Here is a 22,998-nt window from a genome sequence, read left to right on the forward strand (position 1 = left end):
ATCATGAAGGGATGTCATCGCAAGGGGAGCTGTCCTGGTCGAGGAGGTTTAGTAACACAATTTCAAGCAAATGTCAATTGAAAAACACGATTTGCCAGTCATCAGTCAGGCAGTCTCTGGAGAGCCATACGACGACAGTTTGCGGCCATCAAACGGAAGCCAGAAATGGGTGTAGAAAGGCCCAGGCAGTGGCTGGGGTGAGGCAGTGCAAAGAGGAACACGAAGCAATTTCCGCTTTCAATCACGTTTAGTGCAACGGAAATGTGCGCAGAAATATGTTTCTCCTTTTGCTCCTCTTTCCATTTTTGTCCTATGAACATTTTCGTGCTGGAGTGAGGTTTGGGTTTAAAATTGCATTTCGGTTTGGTTCAATCAATTTACTTGACACAAAAGGAACCCGAAGGAAAATGAATCGGATGCCCCGGAGGGCATGGAGATTAAATTAATTTCATCGAAAGAGTGTCAAATTTAATTGAGTTTTTACTGGGCCACTTCTAACCATTTTCCTCTGTCTGTCTGTCCCTCGTTTTTTTCTATATGTTTTAGTCTTTTTGTGTGTGCTAGACAAAGTGAGTGTCTTATATTACACTTCATTGATGCATGGTTTGAATGACAAGCAGACATTCTGCAACCATAAATCAATATGTGACTCGATTGGCTCGTTTGTACAGGCAACACACTGAGACAAAAAGTTTATTTTTAAAATACAATTTCTACTAGAGAACACAGTCCGTTAAGAGAGTGCTTTAAAGATTTAATACTCTCTCTCTATGCCTTGTAATTTCCAATTGATTTAAACAAAATGACTTTGCTAAGGATTCAAATTCCTCTGGTTTATTTTTAATATTTAAAATGTATTATTACTCTTTTTTCCTGCTTCCAGAGATCTTTTAATGATTTTAAACGTATAACTTTGTGACGAAATAAAAGGGGAATACGGAAAAAAATGGGCCATAAATATTAAAATAAAAACAAATACCAAAAAATTATCATGAATAAATATAAAAATAAAAACAATTAACAAAAAATTATTAAGAGTTGTTTTGTCTGCAAAAAATCCTTAAATAATTCCAAAAAGTCTCGAGAAACCCGCAAGTTAAATTAAAAATTTTATCGCTTCAATTTTTATACGTACAGAATATATTTTTGGTCAGTGCAGACAGACTCGTACTCGTAAGGGAGAAAGAACAACAAAAAAATGGTGACACAGAGCAAGGGGAGAGAGCAAGGGAGAGAGCAAGGGGAGAGAGCAAGGGGGGAGAGTTAGAAATGGAGTAGTGTTTCCTTTCTGGTCAATTTCTGTGGCGGAGCAAAAAACAGAAGCAACAGGCCACACATATTACCTGCAAATTACGTCAACTGTTGCTGTGTATCCAACTCTGCCAGCGATGGGTATGGCGAGAGCAATAGGGAGAGCTTCATACCGAGAAACAGAGAGTTTCGTTTCGAATAAATAAGGACGAGCGACCGCCGTCCATGGGGGGCATGAGCCACGTGACCCCTGGTGAAATGTCAGGGCACTTTTAAGAGTTCATTCAGAGTGTGGAAAAATTTACACTGAAACGGCTAATGTCGGGGGGCACGTGAGGGTTAAGAAAGAGTGCTCAAAGCGGTGAGGGGAGCTAGCACAAGCAGACAAATGCCAACAGGTTGCTGTTGTTGTTGTTGCTGTTGTTGTTTGAGTAATTGAGGCTATAAATGCAATGCCCAGTCGGTAGAGAGGGTCCATGGATATGTATGACCTCCCTCTGCTCACCCAGCATGTGGGTGTCCGTCTGTCTGTCTGTCTGTGTACATAGCGTGTGCACCACACGTGTGTGTGTGTGTGTGTGTGTGTGTGTGTGTGTGTGTACACAGCGCGCTTATTTATAACACATTTGGAGTAACCTCATTTATACCTCACCTTAGTAACCACAGCAGAAGAAGTCTGACTACGACTTTGGCAAATGGAATGTTGCTGTTGGGTTTTGTCCATTAATGAATTGGAACTTGGCGCTTAGAAATTTATCCCGAATTGTTAATTTTTGTAGGACGGGTCAAAAAAGCTCGCAAAAGTTTATTTAAATTAAAGAAAACATTTTGGCGAACTTTCAGTGTTTATTTATTACTATATGACTCAAGAAAAAAAAATTCAATAATATAATAAGGTTATTTATTGTCAGCTGTTATTTATTTTTAATTGAAGAATTGGACTTAAGAACTATTAAGAACTATTATTATTATTATTATTATTATTATTATTATTATTATTATTAAGTATTATTATTAAGAACTATTAATATCCTTTCAGCTGTGCCTAATTTAGAGTATGTTCGCCCCACTGGCAAGTCGTTGGTAGGGAGAAACAAAAATGCAATTCCAGTAATGAATATTTTTGGATTTTTCTATGTATGTATTAAATAAGTGTAATAGTCTTTAAGGAATATTGAGATGTAATTCCTATTTCCATACTCTCGGATTGAACCCCATACATAGTACTTAAATCAAAATTTATTCAGTATTTATTTACCTTAAATTGCATTGCACTTAATTATATATATTTTTGTATTATATATTGTTTATACACTTAAAAATTATATTTAAAATATTGCATTTATTCTGACAAATTGAACAGCAGTTTAATCAGGCTCAGATATGCAAAAACATCATTGAGCATGCAGATTGTTAGTGTATGCAAATTTCCAATAACAACATGACAACACTGTCGCTTGCCAGTCGAAAGCTTTCGCCATGCCATGCCCACACCCATGCCATGCCCGACCGACACTACAGGTGTCTGTCCGCAAGAGAAACGAGCAACACCCCAAAGCAAGAGAGAGAGAGCGAGAGAGATAGAGCAAGCGAAAGCGGCAAGTGTGGTGAGTACAGCAATCGCCCGCCCACAGCAAACATCCTTGAAAACGCACTCGCTCTCTCCCCACCCCTGGGCCAAGCGATAGCAAATTGTGCGAGGACTGCCAAAGTGAAATCAAATCAAACTGATAACAGCCAGAAGTCCAGCCAGGCGGAGCAAGAGAGAGAGAGAGAGAGACAGCACAGGACACGAAGAACGCACTCGAGAGAGCGCGCCAAACGAATGAATTTCTCTCACAAAAAAGCACGAAACGAACTTGTCGTTGGGCTGCAGGCCGTGGATAACGGAACAGTTCGTGGCGGAGTTGCGAAAGCGTTGGTTGTGCGGTACTTAATCGGAGAACAACTTTGTCTTCCTTTAGCTCTCTGTGTGTGTGGGTGGGTGTCTGTGTGTGTTCTATCTAATGCGTGTGGGTGGAAGCCTCACTGTACTGTGTGCTTGTACTGCGTGCTTGTCCTGCGTTTTGTTCTAATGAAAAGCGAAAGTTCCGTGCGGGCGCCATCAGCAAATTTCAATTTCAATTAAAAACCATCATCCAATTAGCCTTGAAAAGATTCACATACAAAAAAAATAAAAACAGGCCCCAAAAACCAAACTCAAAATCAGAAGAACCCCAAAAGACTTTGGCGGTGCGGTGTTGAATAATCGCCGAGAAGAGCCGAGCAGAGCAGAGCAGGCTGCGCAGTTTGGCGCCGTGTGGGCGTCTGGCCCAAAAGTATAAGAAAATAAAAATGAAAAGACCTGTGAAAATAAAAGAAATACATAAATCCCACCTAGACAGAAGGCGGTGTGTCTGCCATAGCCTTAGAGCTTTATTTACAGGTTGTTGTTGCCCTTCGTCGATGCTAAGTGCTACGATGAAATTGTGCAGCCAGTTCAGTGGGGTATTTGGCGTTTATTGGAAGCTTTGAAAGGCGCTGGCTATGGCAAGCAGGATCGTGCTTTAGCTCTAGATCAATTTTAATTTATTTGCTCAGTATTTTATTTGTAAAGATTATGCACTAGATATTGCATATGTAAAAGAAATTATAGTGCAGCTTTATGGAGCTATATTTTTTCTTACTTTCCCAAAAACATTTAAAGCTATTTATCATACGAATTTTTCACTTAAATTTGCACTGAAACGCTTGCAACATTTCGCGTTAAATCTTTCCTTCCCGGCAGCCATTTCTTTGCTTTAACTTCTCTGTATTCATTTCTCATTTCCTGCTCGCTTTATTGCATCTTTATTTTCATCTTTATTTCATCTCTTCTGCACTTTTATTGCTTTAGTGGAAGTTTTCGTTTGCTTTATCGCATTTAAGACTTTTCATTTGCTTGGATTTTTTTTTGTCTGTGAATGGCCTTGTTGAAAATTCCTCGCTTACGACCGTGATTATAATTTAATTGCGTTTAAGCTAAGACTTTATTTTTAATAGTATTATGGCTGCTTTAACATTCTAAAATGTGAAATATGTTTATTTATGCCATTGTCCAATCTTTGATTACATTTTGCTCTTCAAAATAGATTGTTCAGAAATTACAAGGTTTCCTCTCTATGAGATAAGTGTTAAAAAAAATATTGTTACATTGCTTCTATTGCCACAATATTTCTTTATATTTTCCTTTCCATTAAATCTGCGCTCTTTTCAAAACATTCTTGCATTCTGTTTCTTATTGCTTTATCCGTGCATTCTGTTCCTTATCGCTTTTCTCTTTGCTTTAATTTCTTGCTCTAACTTTCCTTACTTTATCTTAGTTTGGTGTTTTTTCTTTGCTCCTTTTTTTAATAATCTTTGCTAACTGTTCTTATTTGAATAATCCAAAATACTTTTTGTTCCTTCTGTTACTCCTTACTCAATAATATTTCCTTTGTCTTGGTCTTAGCCTTGTGTTTCTTTTCCACCTTGGCTGGCTCCTGTTCAGGATTTTTCTTTTCTCCTTTTTAAGGGCATTAAAGATTCTTGGCATCCGTCAAAGGCAGCAACTTTCTACAGCTTCCAGCTCTTATGATTCTCTGGCTCTTTGAGCCTTCTCCTCCTCTCTTTTCCTCTCGATATGACTTGGCCCTGAAAATCAAAGTCCCCCGTGCGCCCTGTCAATGTCTTGGCCCCATCTGTGCGGATTTCTCTGGCATATGTACTTACATATGTACATACATATGTATGTTTGTATGTATATGTGGAAAAGTGTTGGTGTTCGTGTGTGTTGTTGCCTCTGGGGGGGGGGTTGGCGTGAAAAGTTTGTCTTCCGGTTTGAGTTGCGTGTATTTTGGGCGCCATTTTAACTTTCCGCTTTTATTTACTACAAATTGCTTTGCATTTCTGTTCCATTTGAACTGGCTTCTTCTGCTCCTCCTTTTGCTCTCTTCTTTTTTTTTTTTTTGTTTTTGTTTTTCTGCCTGCGTTTAATGTGCCGTTGGCAATTTGTTAAGAAATAAAATTCACCCCCACCACAGGAGCAGCAAATGAAATATTGTAATTAACTTGGCCGCCGGCGAGCAAACCGAACGGAAATTTTATACCATTAATGAGGCGGCAACAGGTCCAGCACCCAGCTACCCGCGCGCCGCCCTGCCATCCATTAAGTTTTTAATAAGCGACAGTTCACGGCTAATAAATATTCATAAATATTTGAGCTCAGCTCAGGCAATTTTCAAAAGTCCCCTGCCCGGCGCCCTTGCCACATTTCGCTGTATTTAAAAGTTTTTCTTTGCTCGAGCCGAAAGTTTGCCATCAACTTTCGTTGTCTTCGTTGTTTGGCCAGTGCACAAAAGTTGCAGTTCTATTCATTATTAACGTTAATATACGCCGAGCTGCACGGAGATAGCGCCACTGATGATTAGTTATGGGGGCAGGGCAAGTGCAGTGCCCAAAAGTTGCAAATTAATTGGCAAGTTTCCGACTTTCGAGTGCAGGCATCCTATATGCCATGCCAGTAGAATTATCCCCTAAGTTGTGCCCTACACACAGTTGCTCTCTGGCCATTAGAACTGATTTGCTTTTGGGCGGGGAGATTAGAGTCGAAAAAGCAAAGCCAAATAAACTTCACTTAACATTGCAATTACATTTGTTCTGGTAGAGAAATTTCCCATTGAAGATTATAAATAATAGCAATTTTCATTTTAATTAAAGCTGAATTCGAATTAGTTTAAGTTAAATTTCAAATATTTAGTAAAATTCGAACTAGTTTTAATTTAATTTCAAATATTTCAAATATTTAGAAAAAGTGGCGCAGCACTTTATGAAAACAATTTGGAGCATGCCATAAAATAAATACATATATTGATTCATTCATTTCATTTATCTATTCATGTTCACATGTCCTTCTGCTTTCTTCCTCCTTTTATGCGGATGTGCAGTTCATTCTATTGAAAAGCCTTTCGTACAATATAAATGGCGCTGATACATCAATTTATTTCCATTAAAAACCAATTATTCTCTGCCCTGCAACCCACAAAAGAAATACAATTTAGGAATATCTATACAATTTTCTGGCATTGTTTGACCATTTCATTGAACACTTTTTAATCCGACAAAGCTCTTTAATACACTCCACATTTAAACATTGAGCAGAATGGACAAAAAATCTTTCTGCTATCTAAACTAAAATCTCAACACTTAAATACTTATTTAAAAATGTCCCAAAAATATTTCCGCTTAAATTTATGAATATTTTTTTGGTAAATGGTAAGCCCAGAGCAAACGCAGAATAAACTCCAATGAACAGACACAGATAAAGTTGCCTTGAAATAAAGCCAATTTGCAAGATAACGAACACACACACACACAGCGGAAATATATATGAAATTTAATTTAAATATTTGTATACAAATTGAACCTAAAATAGAAGCAAGCGGATCCCAAAGCAAATTAAATAACGAGAGACAATCAAATAAAAGTTCAATAAAAAGTGAATGCGCAAGGAGATGATGAAGTGAAAATAAGAAAATCGGTGATAACTGAAACAGACACACACAAAAGGAGAAAGAGAAGCCAAAAGAAAACGCTGAAACAGAGCCTACACTTTGTGGCAAGCAACGAAAATTCCGAGTCATGATTTGAGTTTCGGGCAAAGGAGGTAAGTCAATGAAAATGTGTTAACTTTTTGTTCGTTTCAAGTGCTTTTTGTTTACAACATTTTATGAATCATTAAGAACATTTATCAAAGAAAAATATACAAAAAATCTATATAATATAATAATAATAATAATATATAATAATAATAATAATATATAATAATAATAATAATATTTAATAATAATAATAATATTTAATAATAATAATAATATATAAATATCGCGATAAATTAATTAAGTTATAAAATCCAATACATTTTTCCTTTTATATAATTATTGAATAATGAGCAAATAATAACAAATTTTATGAGCTAAAAATTGTATCTGATTACTGGCTACAAATTCAGTCAGCCTACTTTCCCTTAAATTTCTTAAAGCAACCACAAATTTGTGGCATATTCGCAAGAGAAAAAAAATATATATACACATCAAACCCAATTTTCATAATTCATTCAGCGGCTGGCTGCCAGGTCCCCAAAGTACAGAATAGATATTCCATTTCATCAAATGTATTAACAAAATGTTGCCCAGCCACAAACCCCTCAAGAGATTTTTATTTAGGTTTCGGCATAAAAGTATACATATACATACTTATGTATATAGTGTACATGGGGGGTACATATCCACATTATTATACATAATTGAATGCGTTAAATTATTTACTCGATGAATTTTTAGGGCTCGCCTTCTATCAGGGGAAAACTAGAGTGTAGCCGGAGCCTTTTTAAACGCTTGCGTGGCCTTTAAAGTTCGAAACATTTAATCAAATTAAACAGCTTTAAGGCCTGTCTCATGCCCGACTGGGGAGCCCAGTAAAGTATGCTACAAATCCTACCCATAAATATTGATGTATTTATACTTGGTGGGCCTGTTCATTCACCTTCTTTGTACACTTGAGACTAAACAGGAGAAAAGAAAATCCAGCTCGACGCCCCTGTCTACCCCGTGGTAAATATTCAGTGTTGTGACCCTGGAAAAGGCATTGAACCAGCCACGCAGCAAAAGAGATTCTATTTGCATACCAATACTCCGCTTAATCACCATAGCAACAATGATATATCAGTAATATTAATAAACACATACATATATGTAGAGGAGATTTCAGTCTATTATTTTGCTAGCATTTAATGCAATTTTCGGGCACTCTCTTGCTTCTTGTGTAATGCAATTTTTGGTGCACAATTGGTGCGTCAAATGTTGATTTCATTTCACCCAATTTATTTGGTTCTAATTGGCAAAATCCAATTTGTGCCACACACACGGACAGCTGATTCGTTTTTGGCCACGTAATGATTATTTGCCAACGAAAAATTAGCATAAAGTAATTTTCATTTTAATTGAATTAAATTCCATTAATTATGCCTGTCAGCAGATGACAGATCTGGCAAATTGTCCGTCCAAATAACTGGTAATATACGTACCCGTAATGGTGCGGTAGCGATGAGTCCAACTGTGACAAAGCATTGTAAAATTTCACACTTTAGCTGGAATTTAAATTTGATTTAAATTTGCCAGCGGGCTTGCTGCAAATTTGTGGCTATCGAATTTGGCAATAAGTCACGTAGCTTTATTTCGGTGCGTAATAATTCTACTACTATATTTTGGTTATTTCATTTGCCATGCGCCTGATCTTCAAATTAACAATAAAGAAAATTGAATATTGCATTTTTTTTATTTCCATTTCACTTTGTTATCTTTCTCTGCAGGCAATATTAAATCAATCAAATCCTTTACATTGGCTATAATTAAACAAAGTCCTGTCCTGTTTGTATGGATTAGCCATGTTGTGCCCTTCCATGCGCTTGCCCCCGCATCAATCAGAGCACTCGATGTCTGACAATAGGGGTTTAGGTTTACGAGTAGCAAAAGCAGGCAAGGCAGCGAGTAGATAAACACAGAGGCGGGTGGAATAATAGACATTACATAAGCCTACTTTGGATCGCTATGTGTTGGCATACTTATATGAGCGAGTGTGTGTGTGTGTGTGTGTGTTTGTGCCTCTAGTCTGCTTATGTTCTTAGGCCTTATTAGCTGCTTATTCATTTCCAGAGCCCCTGAGTTTGTTTATTTGTGCTTTTGCCTCCCCCTGCAGCATTTGTGGCACTTTCAGCAACGAGACAAATGAGCAGGCAGCGACAGCGACAGTGACAGCCAGACAATGACAATAAATATTAATGACCATCGAAACTAATAGATATTTAAATAAATGTAACGCCATGATGATGGTGTCATTAAATCGTTATTAAATTGCCATGACCAAGGACCATTCAACACGAAACACCACGCACAACTCCAACTCCATTTCCATCGATGTATGAAAGACATTTGGCCCTCGCCTATTGGTTTTTCTTTACTATGTGTCGAGTGTTTTGCGCCTAATGATCCATTTTGTAGGCGGCTTTATATTATTGCCCTCCGATTGGCCAATAAAAAAACAACAACAACTCAATTGGGTTTATGTTTTCAGTACTTAATGGAAATAATCGTAAGTTTTGGAGTGAAATTTCGGTCAGCTAATTGACGTATATAATTTATAATGCAATTAATCAAACAATCATATTAAAATATATCATTTAATTACAAGCAAAGATTAGGTGATTTAATAAGTTTCTATATGGTATGTACATAGGTAATAGGGAGTGAGCAGTCGCGTCGCACTGAAGATCCATTGGTTAACAGCAGTAACAGCAGCAGTAACAGTAGATGAACAGCAATAACAGCAGAGCAGCAGCGGTAACAGTAGATGAACAGCAATAACAGCAGAGCAGCAGCGGTAACAGTAGATGAACAGCAGTAACAGCAGAATGAGAAACAACAGCAGATAAGCAGATAAGCAGCAAAGGCAGAGAGGAAGACCACAGCAGAGAAGAAGATCAGCAGAAGAAGAGTAGAAAGAAATCGAAGCAGCCGGAACAGCAGCAGCAGAAAGCCCAATTAATCTTACAATTACCTGTGCACAGCGATTTAATATCTATAAAACTATATCTAAATAATAACATACATTATATGTACATTGCTATGTACATTCGTGTTAGTTCAGCCACGTTTCTACAGACGTTGTGCTCCAGGCAGATGTTTCAGAAAATAAACGTGACCTGTCAGCAAAAGTGTTCGTTTGAGAAAGGCAACTTTTTCTTCAAACAAAAAGTAACAAAAGGTTGAAATAAATGTATTTTGCGGACGTAATTATTGCTGATTCACTTGGGTTGTCTTTAAATTCCACATTTTAATTCGTTTTACCTCTGTCTGGTGTTGAGCAATTTTTATTCAAACCATTGATTGCATTCTAAAAATACGTCTCTTAGAGCCTTTTATAACTTTACCTTTTTCTCATCATTATTGAGCAAAAAACTATCTTGGAAAAAAAAGTTGCATTTAAATTTCATTCACGCTTTGCTTAAAAAGTTGAGAAAACCAGCTGCAGTTGGGACTGCAAATTAGAGATGCCGAAAAATAAATATAAAAAAAATACCTAAAAGCAGAGCAAACTAAGCCACAGCTAATGAATAATCCGCGTTGCTCTGCATTTTAACTTTTCTCATTACTCAAATCTATATGTATTTGTATTGTATGCGTATATATATATCTGCATACAAATCGCTATATACTCGTAGGGCGCAGAGAACTAAATAACCGAAAAACTGAACAAAAATGGTTGTGCCCCGAAAATCTGTGAGAAAAGGCAAGGGGGCGTGCCAGATTCGGGCAGATTCATTTGCATCTACCACAGGGTCCGATGGGCGTGGCTCAGTGCTCTCTGCCACTGCCTCTGCCTTTGTGCGAAAGTCAAACGGCAAAGAGCTGCGCTGCAAAGCAAACAGCAACAAATTTGTGCTTTCATTTAAATTTTAGCTTGTCTTTTTTTTTTTTTTCCTAGGGATGCAAAATATGAAGCACAAAATACTTTAAAAAGTTTCAAGAAGCGCCAGAAACGTTCCAATAGCTGCTGCTGTGGTGGCTGCACTTAATGGTCGGAAAAGTGTGTGAAAAAATGGCCAAGGCAAAGAACTTTCAGTGGGTTGAGTGCGAGAAATACTCGGAAATGCTCAAAGAGAGAGATTAAATAAATGGATAAATAAATGGGGCATTAAAAAAGTGATACATATACGAGGACACATTAGGATTAACCTAAAAAAAAGGAGAATAAATGAGGGAATGCGTTCAGCTAGAGTTACATTTGATGCACAAATTTATAAATTTACTTGACACTGATCCCATATATGCCATGTCCATGTCCCAACTCTCTGCCCCATAACTAAGTTCAAACAACCACAAAAACCCACTTGAAGCGCATTTCACGAGCGATGGATGCACTTGAGAGTTATTGCCCGCGCTGCAGAGCTTCAAAGTGTCACCATCAAGTGCAGTCATAAAGTTTTATAACCGCACACACACACACACAGTCGCCCTGCAACCTTGCAACTCCAGAATTACTATAATTATTGCTAAACCATCAAAGGCACAATTAACCACAGTTGTTGTAATGTCAGAGCACTTGTTTGACATTTAATTACACTAATTTATATGCAGACTGCAATTGACACGGCGGCGACAGCCGTCCATTGGTGGCGACGATGCTGTCGCTCTCTGCCCCCCTTTCTCGTTTGGTTTTCATCTTGTGCACTACATCATGTGTGTGTGTGACATATGGAACGTTTGGTTGGGGCAGATGGAATTTCGTCATGGATTAGTTCCCGACAGCTACAAATTATATAATTTGAATGCAACTTATTTAATTATATTATATTATTATATTATATTTATATAATTATATTATATTTATATTTATAAATATTTATATTATTTAATATATATATATATTTAATTTATAAAAGTATATTTAATATATTAAATTTAAATATATTAAATATATTGCTGCCCCGACATTCTCCGAATATCTGAAAGCTATGAGTAATAATTATGATCTTGAATGCCTACAAAATCTGACACAATTTTTCCTCTAACAGGACAGCTCCAACTCCATTTTGCAGATTCCAAAAGATAAAAAAATTCCAGTTCCAAAGCATCTTCTGTGAATTTTCATTGCCGTTCCCCGAGCTACGTTATCTTTTGGTAACTGCTGCTTTTCGTTCCCTCGTAAAGTTTTCCAAAGTTGAAAAAAAATTTAATATTTATGCCGCAAGGGGCAGAATGCAATGTCAAGACATGCCATGCCACCTCCCACTCCAGACACCACCTTGCATTGCCTTCAGGGGGTAAAGACATCAAACGCAGCTGCTTTGCTGCTGGCTGCTCTTGATTCCTCCTCGACTTGCTATGCCAGCTGCTTGTGCTTAGTTTTATTTTTTGGGCGTTGGGTGCTTGTCTTTTGCGAGCAGCATTCTTTCCGCCATCTTCAAATTGTGTGTTTCTAGTGCATTTTTCCACATGAAATGCGCTTAAAAATGACAAACAAAAAATGCAGGATAAAAACTACAAAGCAAAAGCACACGACAAACATTTGTCAACAGTTTATAGGTACATAATATGTACTGTAATAATATTTAATATGTACTACATATACACTCGCAATTTATAGTTTCTATTATTTCATTTTTCAGGTTCATATCTAGTTAGAGATTTTTTCGCTGCTGCTTTGCTTTTTGCTGTGGAAAAATATTTTATTTGCTTTTATATCGGGCATTTTTTTATATTTATATCAGATATAGTATATTTTATATTTAATTTATATTTTATACTTAGTTTATATTTGATATTCAATTTATATTTTATATTTAATGTATATTTTATATTTAGTTTATATTTTATATTTAATTTATATTTTATATTTAATTTATATTTTATATTCAATTTATATTTTATATTTAATTTATATTTTATATCCAATTTATATTTCATATTTAATTTATATTTAATTTAATATTTTATATTTAATTTATATTTTATATTTAATTTATGATTTATATTGAATTTATATTTTATATTTAATTTATGATTTATATTGAATTTATATTTTATATTTATTTTATATTTAATTTATATTTTATATTTATTTTAAATTTTATATTTAATTTATATTTTATATTTAAGCTAAAAGTGCCCAAATATGACTGCAGTTTTTTATCCCTTCTTATGGCCATATTTTTATTTATTTAGAACAGGCATTTCTGCTGCATAGTGCTTCATATTTTATTGCTAGATTTAAAGACATTTGAGAGGTGCCTTGTGTCCAAGTTTTAATCAAATTTGAACACTTGCCACACATGTTGCAGCTGCTGTATGTGTTCTACTGTCACATCTAATCGTTGCAGCTGTTCTTTCTGTCCGTGCTGTCTGTCGCACTACATGTCTTTGCCACCTGCGGCTTAACTTATTAAAGGCCACAGAAACAAAAAAAAAACACTTGCACCTGGTCTAAGGTTTGCCACCCGTTCCGTTGCGACACGAAAGTAAACTTTTCTATATGGATATAGGCTAAATTACTTCCTCGTTTGTGGCGAAATGCAAACAAACTTTGAGCTTTCCCTGGGCTGGTTTCTGCCAGTGCCGTTCGGGCTCATCCCTGCCTGGTCAGTGGCTTTTTTTTTAGGTCCCAGCGTCGCCGCCTTTCATCGCATAAACTATCTTTATGCCTTTTGGGGGACCCTTTCATAAACACGTTTTTATCTGGTTTACACATTTGTGCGTCTCTGCTGAAAAATGGGGACGCAACTCAAAGGAGGAGAAGGAGGGTCAAGCGTCCTTTAAGCTGCGTTTGGGTTGCGCCATTAAAAGCTTCTTTTATCGCACTTCTTATTCCCCTTCCCGTCCCTCCCAACCCAATTCACTCTCCCTCAATACGCACCCAAACAACAGCACTAACCGAACAATTGAGAATTTGAGCAAGATTTCTGCTGATTTTGTCAGTTTTCTTTGTCATTGATTTTCGATCATAATAATTTCATGTGCTTTATGTGGTGGAAAGGCTTTCCCCGCCCCCCCAGCCAGAAGGCGTTTGCCCCCCAGCATCTGGCAATTCATTGCAATGCATTTTTCTCCCCCTCGCCCCTCACATGCGCGTATGATGGGTACGAGATGAGTAGATCTCTGCTCTGATTTGATTTTTATGATTTTCTGCTTGTCTCCCGTCTGCCCTCTTTGGCTCTCGTTTTCCACAGCTCTGCGTGGCTTCGCTTATTCTTATTGTTTGTTTTTTCTTTTTATGACTTTATAATGTGGCCATTACGTATACGTGCAGACATATGTGCATGCATATGTGTGTATATTTCTGTAATGTGGTAATGTTTATTCAGCAACTGAATCATTAGGAAAGCATGAAGAGAGCAACAGCAAAAGAGAGAGACGGTGGTGGGGTTGAATTGGAGTTGCTGGTGGCAATCGAGTAACAATTTATAATCTACAAAGTATAATCTACATGTACATACATATGTATGTGTTTTAGGTGTGGTGGATACGTGTCTGCAGACTCCAAAGCTTTATGGTTTCAAATAAGAAGAAGTAGTTGGGGTAGGTAATTCTTCTTTGTATTTAAATATGTTAGTTAGGAAATTCACTCTGTGTTGTCGCGGCTGGTTCGTATCGAAGTAGGAGCGTAACTGAGATTTGGGAGGCTAGCTTACAAGCTAGAGAGAGCTGTATGGATCGCGGGCGGCAACGTGAGAGCGAGCTAACAGTGCGCTGTAAGCAAGAGCGGCAACCGGCTGTTAACTCTGGCTTGCTAACAGCGCTGCCTCCCTGCTAATAGCTTTAACATTAATTACACCAGATAATTTATCTCTTTATTTAATATTTAGTTTTGTATATACCATTATTTTATTTTATTATAATAAAAGCAAATACTTCGCTTAGCTCTAAATGGAAGAGTACTAAATTATAGTACAGGAGAATAATAGACAGAGGAGGAAGTATTATGGTACAACTGTCATTAAGAGTTAAAGTCACTCAAGCTGATCTAAAATAATGCCAAAATTCATACATTAAAGTTGATTGAATATAGGCAGAAATTATAACTGCCCTGGACCCACCTACTCAGATATTTTAAGTCAGTGGCTTGTGTGTTGTGCTGTAAATTAATCTTAGATATGGACCTTGAGTAACCAAGACCTTGGGCAACATTGGCAGCCTTGGCTGTGGTCTGTTTATCTATGGGATAAATGTAGGATTATGCCCCCAACTCATGTACATATATGTATCCCTTTTGCACTGAACACTGATACAGATAATCGAAAAACCAATTTCCCCCACAAACTAATTTGTGTTTGTGGGGTGTGTGTGTGAGGCGAAAGTTGATCCATGTCGAATCAAATGTTCAGTCGAGTCCAGAACATTATGCAAAACACATGACAGGCAAACAGCTTACGGAAACAACAAGAACAACCGACTGACAACTTCACTTATTCCAGTTGAGCTGTGACGCTTTGACCGCAGGCTGCGAGAGAGAGAGAGGCTGAGAGGATGAGAGAGGCTGAAAGAGGCTGAGAGAGGCTGAGAGGCTGTGAGCCAGCCAGGGCCCACTCAAAGAAAAAAAAAACCCAATAGAAAATCCAAGTAAAAAGGCGTTGAAACGTTTCGACACTTGGACTAGGAAAATGAGATGGCAAAAAAAAAACCGCAGGCAAATCAAAGGCAGAAGGAGCCTCATTAAATTAATGCAGGCCTCAGGAGTTTTTCCTTCTTTACATCGAAACCCCCGCCCCAAGGCCACCTCCTGCTAAGCTAATTCATGGGAAAAGCGTCTTTAGCGAGGCAAGAAAAATTGTCCCAAAGATTTGAAATGGTTGATAGGCGTGCCCCAAAATGATTGGCAGGACCACAGCATTAGCCGGCAGCTTGGCTTTGATAGTGGGTAGAGCAAATGGCAACATTTAGCTAGATTATCCAACATGCAAAGTGGAAACGTGGATTTACATTTCAGATGTCTTACCATTGAAGGGATAATAGAGGGTATATGTAGATATAAAAAAGAGAGAACTGGCAGATAGACCAATTTGTTGGAATTTAATAAACGTTTGAATTGTTTGCCAGCAAATTCTCAATATACATTCACTTGAGGATTGTTTTGGCTGCTGAATGCACTCAAGGACTGCACGAAAGGGGGAGCGGAGCCCTAAGTCTTTCAGACCTTTTCTTTTTCGTTCAAACACACACCTGACCAGATAACCAGAATGTCTACAACATTTTTGACATTTTCTGAAATTTTAAATGCATAAAATCAAAGCCGTTCGCACAGCCCTGCCGAAAAATGTCTATGGAAATTACAACAACTTCGACAGCAGAGCAGACCAAACATGAAAACCCAAATTTTATAAAACTTACAAAGTAAATATTCAGATGTGCACATGTGCAAATAATTACACTAGTCAGCATACAACAAGCGAACAGAAAACAGAAAAATACAAGAAATTATTAAGAGAATAAGTAAATATTTTGGAAGATTACTTCGTTTAAGTTAAGTTTAAATATTGTGTTAAATTTTGTATCCCATATAAAATTGTATTCCGTATTACGAGTGTATTTATTAACCATTTGGTTAATAATTTTGTCTCGAAAAATAACAATAAAATGAACAAATGAAAAATAAATAAACAATAATAAGATTGCAGAATCTGTTTTAGATCTTTTTTATTATAGTCAGAGTGAATTAAACTATTTTGCTGCACTCCATTTGTTACACAGAGTAGCGTAGAAATTGAAAAAATATATAAAGCTCAGCTACTCTGTGTGAGAGAAACTCGTAGAATGCTTACATAAATGTGGGTGCCCAACGTTTCGACTGGTTTTCTCTCTTGCCAAACTATTACCCTATCAATTCAAAGTTGCCGAATCAAGTGAGTAAATCAAGAACATTTTCATAATCGTTAGAGGCAGAGGAAAAGGCTTACAGCTGAAGTATTGCTGAGACGACTAATCGTTTTCTAATCAACCGCACACTCAGCACAGACTTTTGCTGATGAGTGTTGTGTGCATGCTTTGAGGATTTGCATATACTGGGCTGGGACTAGTACGGGGACTGGTACGGGGACTGGTACGGGGACTGGTACGGGGACTGGTACTGGTACTGGTTCCTCTTCTCCTAACCAACGTCCGAAACAGATTTAGAGGGACTTTCGTTTTTGCTGCTGCTGCTGCTCCTTCTCCGGCTCGTGTTTATTTTTGCTTGCAAATAAAAAGGATCAACAAGAAATGGCAGGCCATGTTCAACAGCATTTCCGCTTATATGTATGTATGTCTCTTTTTTTTTCCTTTTTTTGGGGAGGGGGGGGGTTTTTTGGTTGAGTTGACTTGTGTGTGGGTTTATTTGTGAGGGCGCACGGATGCTCTGAACCCTTTCACAGCGTTTTGGCTTTTTTTTTCTCTCTATGAAGTGCTCCGCCAGCTACTCGTGCCACTGCCCAGCATCCACACTCAATCCTTTAGCATATTGTCCATATTTCTTCAACATCGCTGCGTGTCTGCTGCTTCGATGTGTGCTGTGTGTATTTTTTTCTATATGTTTCGCTGCTTAGTCATGCTCATGATACGCGAAAAATGCCACCATACGCGTGCTCGTACTCGCTACATAGAAGGGAGGTTGGTAGGTAGAATTTTCCAACTGTAAACAATAAATACTCGCACAAACATGGAGGAGCCCCAGCCTGCGGGTGAAATCATAATGATGCATCGCCATCGTCATCATCATAATCCACATGCTGTCGTGTCGTCGTCAGTCAAGTTCAAATGGCTGGCAAATTTTTTTTGTACACATTTACCCAATACCAACAAATGGCTAATATGTGGAGAAGTGGCATGCAGCCATAGCAGATGTACAAAGGATAATGAAAAGTGCGATTATATGGGGCGTACGGGTGCACAAACAATTTAAATGTAGCTGAAAATTCGGCTTATTTAAGAGCTAAAATATGCAGCTTATAACTTAAAATAAATAATGAAATTTGCTGTCCAAGTTTTGGCAATAAAAAACTGAGAGAAATTATATTCTTTAATGCTTATTTAAACTACTTTCATGCGAGTGTAGCAGCAACCAATTTAAACTTCATAGTATTTAATTTATTGGCAGTGTTTCCTTTTAAATTATCTCCATTTGCTACATTCGCTTACATTTGCTGCACAACTTGTAACATATTTCACACATTCCGCCAGCCATAAAGCATTAAGGTAGAGTGCAAAAAAAAAAAATAGAGTGGATTCCAATCGATATTCGACTTTATGGCCATACATTTATATTTTTTTTTAGCCCGGGCCATTATTACTCACTTTCTTACAAATGGCAGACATTTGTTGCTGTTGCTGTTGCAGACCCACTGAAAGCATTGCAAATAAAATCGGTCACGGAGTAGTACGAGTAGACGACGCCGAATCTAAAGGAGTTTACCTCTTTATGGATGAGAGCAAACAAAAAGGAGAGAACCTCGGGGATTGTGCCCCGAATATGTGTAGACAGAAGTGGTCTGAAACTTAAATCCTGAACTGAGTTTCTTTCCCTTCTAATGCAAAATATGTGTCGCAGTTTTCATCTTTTTCTACGCTTTTTATTTGATATTTACATTTCGTTTGCTTTCATTCAGCAAAAAGGTGCAAGGGGAAGTGGAAAATGTGTTAGGTTGGGTTGGGCAACACTTTCTGCGACTCTTTATCTTTCCTTTCTTTTTTTCCTTTTATTTATGTCTTTTGTATTTATTTACGAGTTGGTTTTATATGGAACCAGTTGTGGGCGTCGCAGGTGTAAGCACAGATACTATCTGTCGCTGCTTTCACTTTCAGCTGTCATTTCTTACTCTGCAGCTCTGTCTGCCTTCTCGAGCTGCGACTCTTGACTGTCCCTGTCCCTGTCCCTGTACCTTTTAGTTCTGTTTGCATTTGTCTCGAGCATACATAAATATTTCAACAACTTATTTATGTGTTGGCTTCATCATTTTTGCATGTGCTGAAAGCCAAAGTGGGCACTTGCTGATGAGGGTTAATTGAGCAGCTGCCAATAAAATAGATACATGGGTACAGCTTATAGGGGTTATAAATATTAAAAAAAAAAACTTTTGAACTTTTAATATGGGAATAAGTTTGGGAAGTTTTTAATCTCTTTGAAATTTTCCCGAAAAAAAAATAAATTATAATCTTTGCGGGAGTCAGTAGTTTTGGTTAATAAAAGGTTTGGAATTTACACAGCAATTTACACCAATAACCATTACGAAAAAATCTACCATTAATCGATCATTTAATTTAACACAAAAGTTACCCATCATGGCCATAATTTAGTTGAAACATAGTAAATAATAATATATAGATAAATAATAATATATATAGTAAATAATAATATATAGTTAAAAATATAGTAAATTGACGAAGCACAAACTCCCCTTTTATGCCTTTATTTTATGCCTTTTGCCACTACAGAAACAGTTTTTAACTTTCTTCTGTGTATTTAATCTTTGATCTCTGTAAATTATACTTTCGAATTTTCTCCCCCCACCACACATCCATCGCATACCCTTCTCCTAGACTTCCAAAGTTCAGATCGCAAAAACAGAATCCAAAGAAAAACAATTTGTATTCGTCGCGAAAACATCTTTTAACGCAAAAGGCAAAAGCAAATTATTAAAACTAATTTTTAAAGTCGTCAAAGTCGTTTGTTACTAATCCGCTCCACTCTCTGGCTCTGCCACCCCCATTTATCTCTTTCCGTTGCAGTTGCAAATGCAAAAACAACAATGAAATGCTGGCTCAATGCAGGGAGGCGCAAGAAGAGGCAGCAGCAACAGCAGGAGCAGGAGCAGGCACTAGATGGGTCGGACAGTCGACGACGGAGAGCAGGCGGACGGGGATGCGGACGAGTGGCAAAGCTAGATGGAATCTGTCAGCGACATCAACAAGTGGCCAGCAACACTTTGCTGGCAACAAGAGCCGGTCCGGCTCTGGTGATGCTGTGGCTGGGGCTGTTGCTTGTGGCATTTGCACAAAATGGAGAGGCAACGGCAACACCAACCACAGCCAACGGGCCCGAGGCCACGGCAACAACACTAAACAGCAACACGACGACGACGACAACAGCCACAGCAGCATCATCATCATCATCCTCCGCCGCCGCCGCCGCCACAGGAGCAGGAGGAGCAGGAGCAGCAGCAGCAGTGACAGCAGCCTCGGCACCAGCCTCATACGCAGCTGGAAAATCGACAAACAGCTGGGGCATAGCCGAAATCCATGATGATCCATTTAAAAACATTGTCAGGATTGGCGATGGCAACACAGTCACTCGGGTAAGTCCTTTCGGGCATTTACAAGTTGGAAGGGTTAGATAAATGAGTGGGCAGGCGCCCTGTCAGCTGCAGTTAAACCCAAAGGTAGAACTACTCTTAGTGCGAAAAAAAAAAAATTTAAAAATTACAATTTTTAATTTCAAATTTCAATTTGCTAATATTAAAATATAGCAATTTATTTAAGTGCTAAAATCAGTTAAGAACATGAGCACTGACTTAATTTATGTACATGATTTTAGTGCGAATTTATTAGGGCACTAAGACCCAACTACTAGCCATGAATGGCTCATCAATTAGATCGGGTAACTGCATTAAATTAGTACGAAAATATGCACTAAATTTATAACAAAAAAAAATCAACGCACAATAATCTACAGTAATCTTTAAACATTAATTCAAGCCTGGTGGATAAAAGTTTAGGCTTCATTAAGTTTGGATTAGTACTAAATATTAGTTGCTGCAGTCAGTTTATGGAGAAATAAAAGAGTTACACACAATTTCAACTTCCGTTCTTGTGCTTCGGCTTGTCACGTTGAAAACTTCTGAGAGAGTGAGTATTACTGAGAGAGAGAGAGCAACCAGCAGAAGGCAGAAGCAGCAGCTAGAGCATGCACACATATTGCTATACACAATAGTTGTCCCGCTCTAACCCATTAAAACAGATTGATCACTGCTTGCTGTTTTGTACCGCAATACAAAAGGCATGCACGATGCAGAAAAAGCTCTTGCTCTGCCAACTGTTGTTGTTGCTGGTGAAGCCAACAGAAACTTTCCTTCGGGCCACAAACGAGACCAATCACTGCACACGACTACTACCCTAGCCCCTCCCTAAAACAGATTGATCACGCTGTGTTTACCAATACAAATGGCATTTATGTTGCAAAAAAGCTCTTGCTCTGCCAAGTGTTGTTGTTGCTGGTGAAGCCAGCAAAATTTCACCAACTAAGATCTTAACTTCCATCCTCCTTTTTAGTACGAATATCTACTGATTTTGCCACAACAAAGCCCATCAGCCATTTACAAAATGTTAAGAAATCAAAAATTCCCTTGCCCATTATAATACTGTAAACTTATTTATGAATGCAGCCACAAAACCCAGACATCTACGTTGCACAGTGTAAACCCTATTTAAGCTGTCATTAAGTTAAAGTGCCATTGAAATAATGAGCACAAGTGCTGAGTGGGAGGAGGGAAGCGGGCACAAGTGGGTGCACGCGCGTTTAAGCTCTGTTTAAGGTGCCAGCATCTCGAGGCGCACTTTAGTGTTCCGCACTCAGGCCAGGCCAACTTAATTGAATTGCAATTGCAATTGCAGACGCGAATTGCACTTCAGTTTCTACATTCCGTACCGAAATGTCCTGAGTGGCTATTTAGTTTGCACTTAATGAATGCTCAATGGGGCCGAACGAACAGTGGGTACTCTGGCCTGTCAAATACAGTCCGATTCAGGCCCGTAAGGCAGCCAGCCAGTCAATGCGTTCGATTGCAAAATATCCACATTGAGTGGGTAGAAAATATCACCAACATGTTTTGACATTCCACAAAAATTAAGCCACTGAAAAATGTAGCTCTCAAACGCATTCATTAAATTAGTTATACTTTTTTTTTAAATAGTTTAGACTTTAATTAAAAGTACTCTTCCATTTTTATTAAAATATTCCACTCTTCTGCTCACTTTTCGCATAGTTGTATGCCGCACTGTACTCTAATTAGAATTTGCACACAATTTTAGTGAATTTAGCTGCGGCTTGTGTGCACATAATGAGCGTAGCTAATTAGGTTAAATGGTTATTGCAGAGCCAAGGAATTTTCGGTTATACATGTAGACACAAGAAAGTTCGCCCAAGCAGCCGCCGTTGAACAGTTTGCTCCATACAAAAATTAGATTAAATATTCCTCTTCATTTTGCATATCTCTTGACCAAACCCCGCGAGTCACAATTCTATACCGCAGGCATTCAAATCTACAGACAAAACAATCACGAAACAATATCTACGACTTGAAATGTTCCAGCCAAGTTTCCAGTTTAATTTTGTGCTTTTGTTTTGTCTTCAACAATTTAAAGTCAAAACAATGAAAACTTTTTTGGTTGAAAGCGTAGAACAGACCAACAAATTTTGAGCAAGGCAAAAAAGCCAATAACCTAATTTTCCACTCAAACGATAAAAGGGTCTAAAAACCTAAAATGACGATATAATGGTACCAGGCTCCATGAATATTTTTTTTGTTGTTTTGTTTTTAGCACAAAATGTATTTTTAATGCGTTTGTCAGCGACAGGCCACAAGAAAACAAAAACAAAACAAAACAAAAAAAAAAAAATATTTAAATAAAAAAAAAAAAAAAATGATTTGGGTTGCCCGCTAAATACATAGAGAGAGATGTGGGTGGGTGGTCAGATAATAATAATAATGATGAGCGGATTCTCTATACCCCATTAACAGGAGGCCATCGAACAATCGCTGGTGACGATACACGACATTGCCACCGAAAATTTGGGCACTTTATGCATCTCGACGCTGTATCGACCCCTACAAGTGCCCATCAATTCGGAGCGATACGAGAGCTCCAGACAAAAGGCCGATTTGGCCGCCTCGATACTCCAGGAAGTTGGCATCATACGACACGGCGGTGAGTTCAAACAAAACACACACACACTGAAATGTTCCCCTTCATATTTTATATCCATATATGTATATATATATATATATTTTATCCCCTCCATCGATTATTGATTTTGATGTTGTTTTTGTGCGTGGGCGGGGAGGGGGTGGTGTGAAGTGTTTGGTCTGCTGCCCAAGTAGAATGTCATTTCCTGCTCGGGCAAAGTCAATATGCGTGTCCCCCACATGAGTGAGGCGACACTTTGAGTGTGGGC

At 37.9% G+C, this 22,998-nt stretch overlaps 2 protein-coding genes across 2 annotated transcripts in view; one reads left to right on the forward strand and one right to left on the reverse strand.

The window, feature by feature from the left end:
* The window catches only part of LOC111080772 (protein rhomboid), a 42,197-nt gene that overhangs the window by 13,639 nt on the left and 5,560 nt on the right, over nucleotides 1-22,998 (reverse strand). The window lies entirely within an intron of this gene.
* LOC111080753 (probable G-protein coupled receptor CG31760) overlaps nucleotides 3,152-22,998 on the forward strand; it is a 36,682-nt gene continuing 16,835 nt past the window's right edge. The window contains 4 exon segments of the mRNA XM_022376564.2: nucleotides 3,152-3,231; nucleotides 6,683-6,913; nucleotides 19,557-20,122; nucleotides 22,565-22,751. Of these exon segments, the coding sequence (XP_022232256.2) occupies nucleotides 19,577-20,122; nucleotides 22,565-22,751 (733 nt within the window). The 5' untranslated portion in view covers nucleotides 3,152-3,231; nucleotides 6,683-6,913; nucleotides 19,557-19,576.

Source organism: Drosophila obscura, unplaced genomic scaffold (genome assembly GCF_018151105.1).
Source record: "Drosophila obscura isolate BZ-5 IFL unplaced genomic scaffold, ASM1815110v1 contig_37, whole genome shotgun sequence".
Lineage (NCBI taxonomy): Eukaryota > Metazoa > Arthropoda > Insecta > Diptera > Drosophilidae > Drosophila > Drosophila obscura.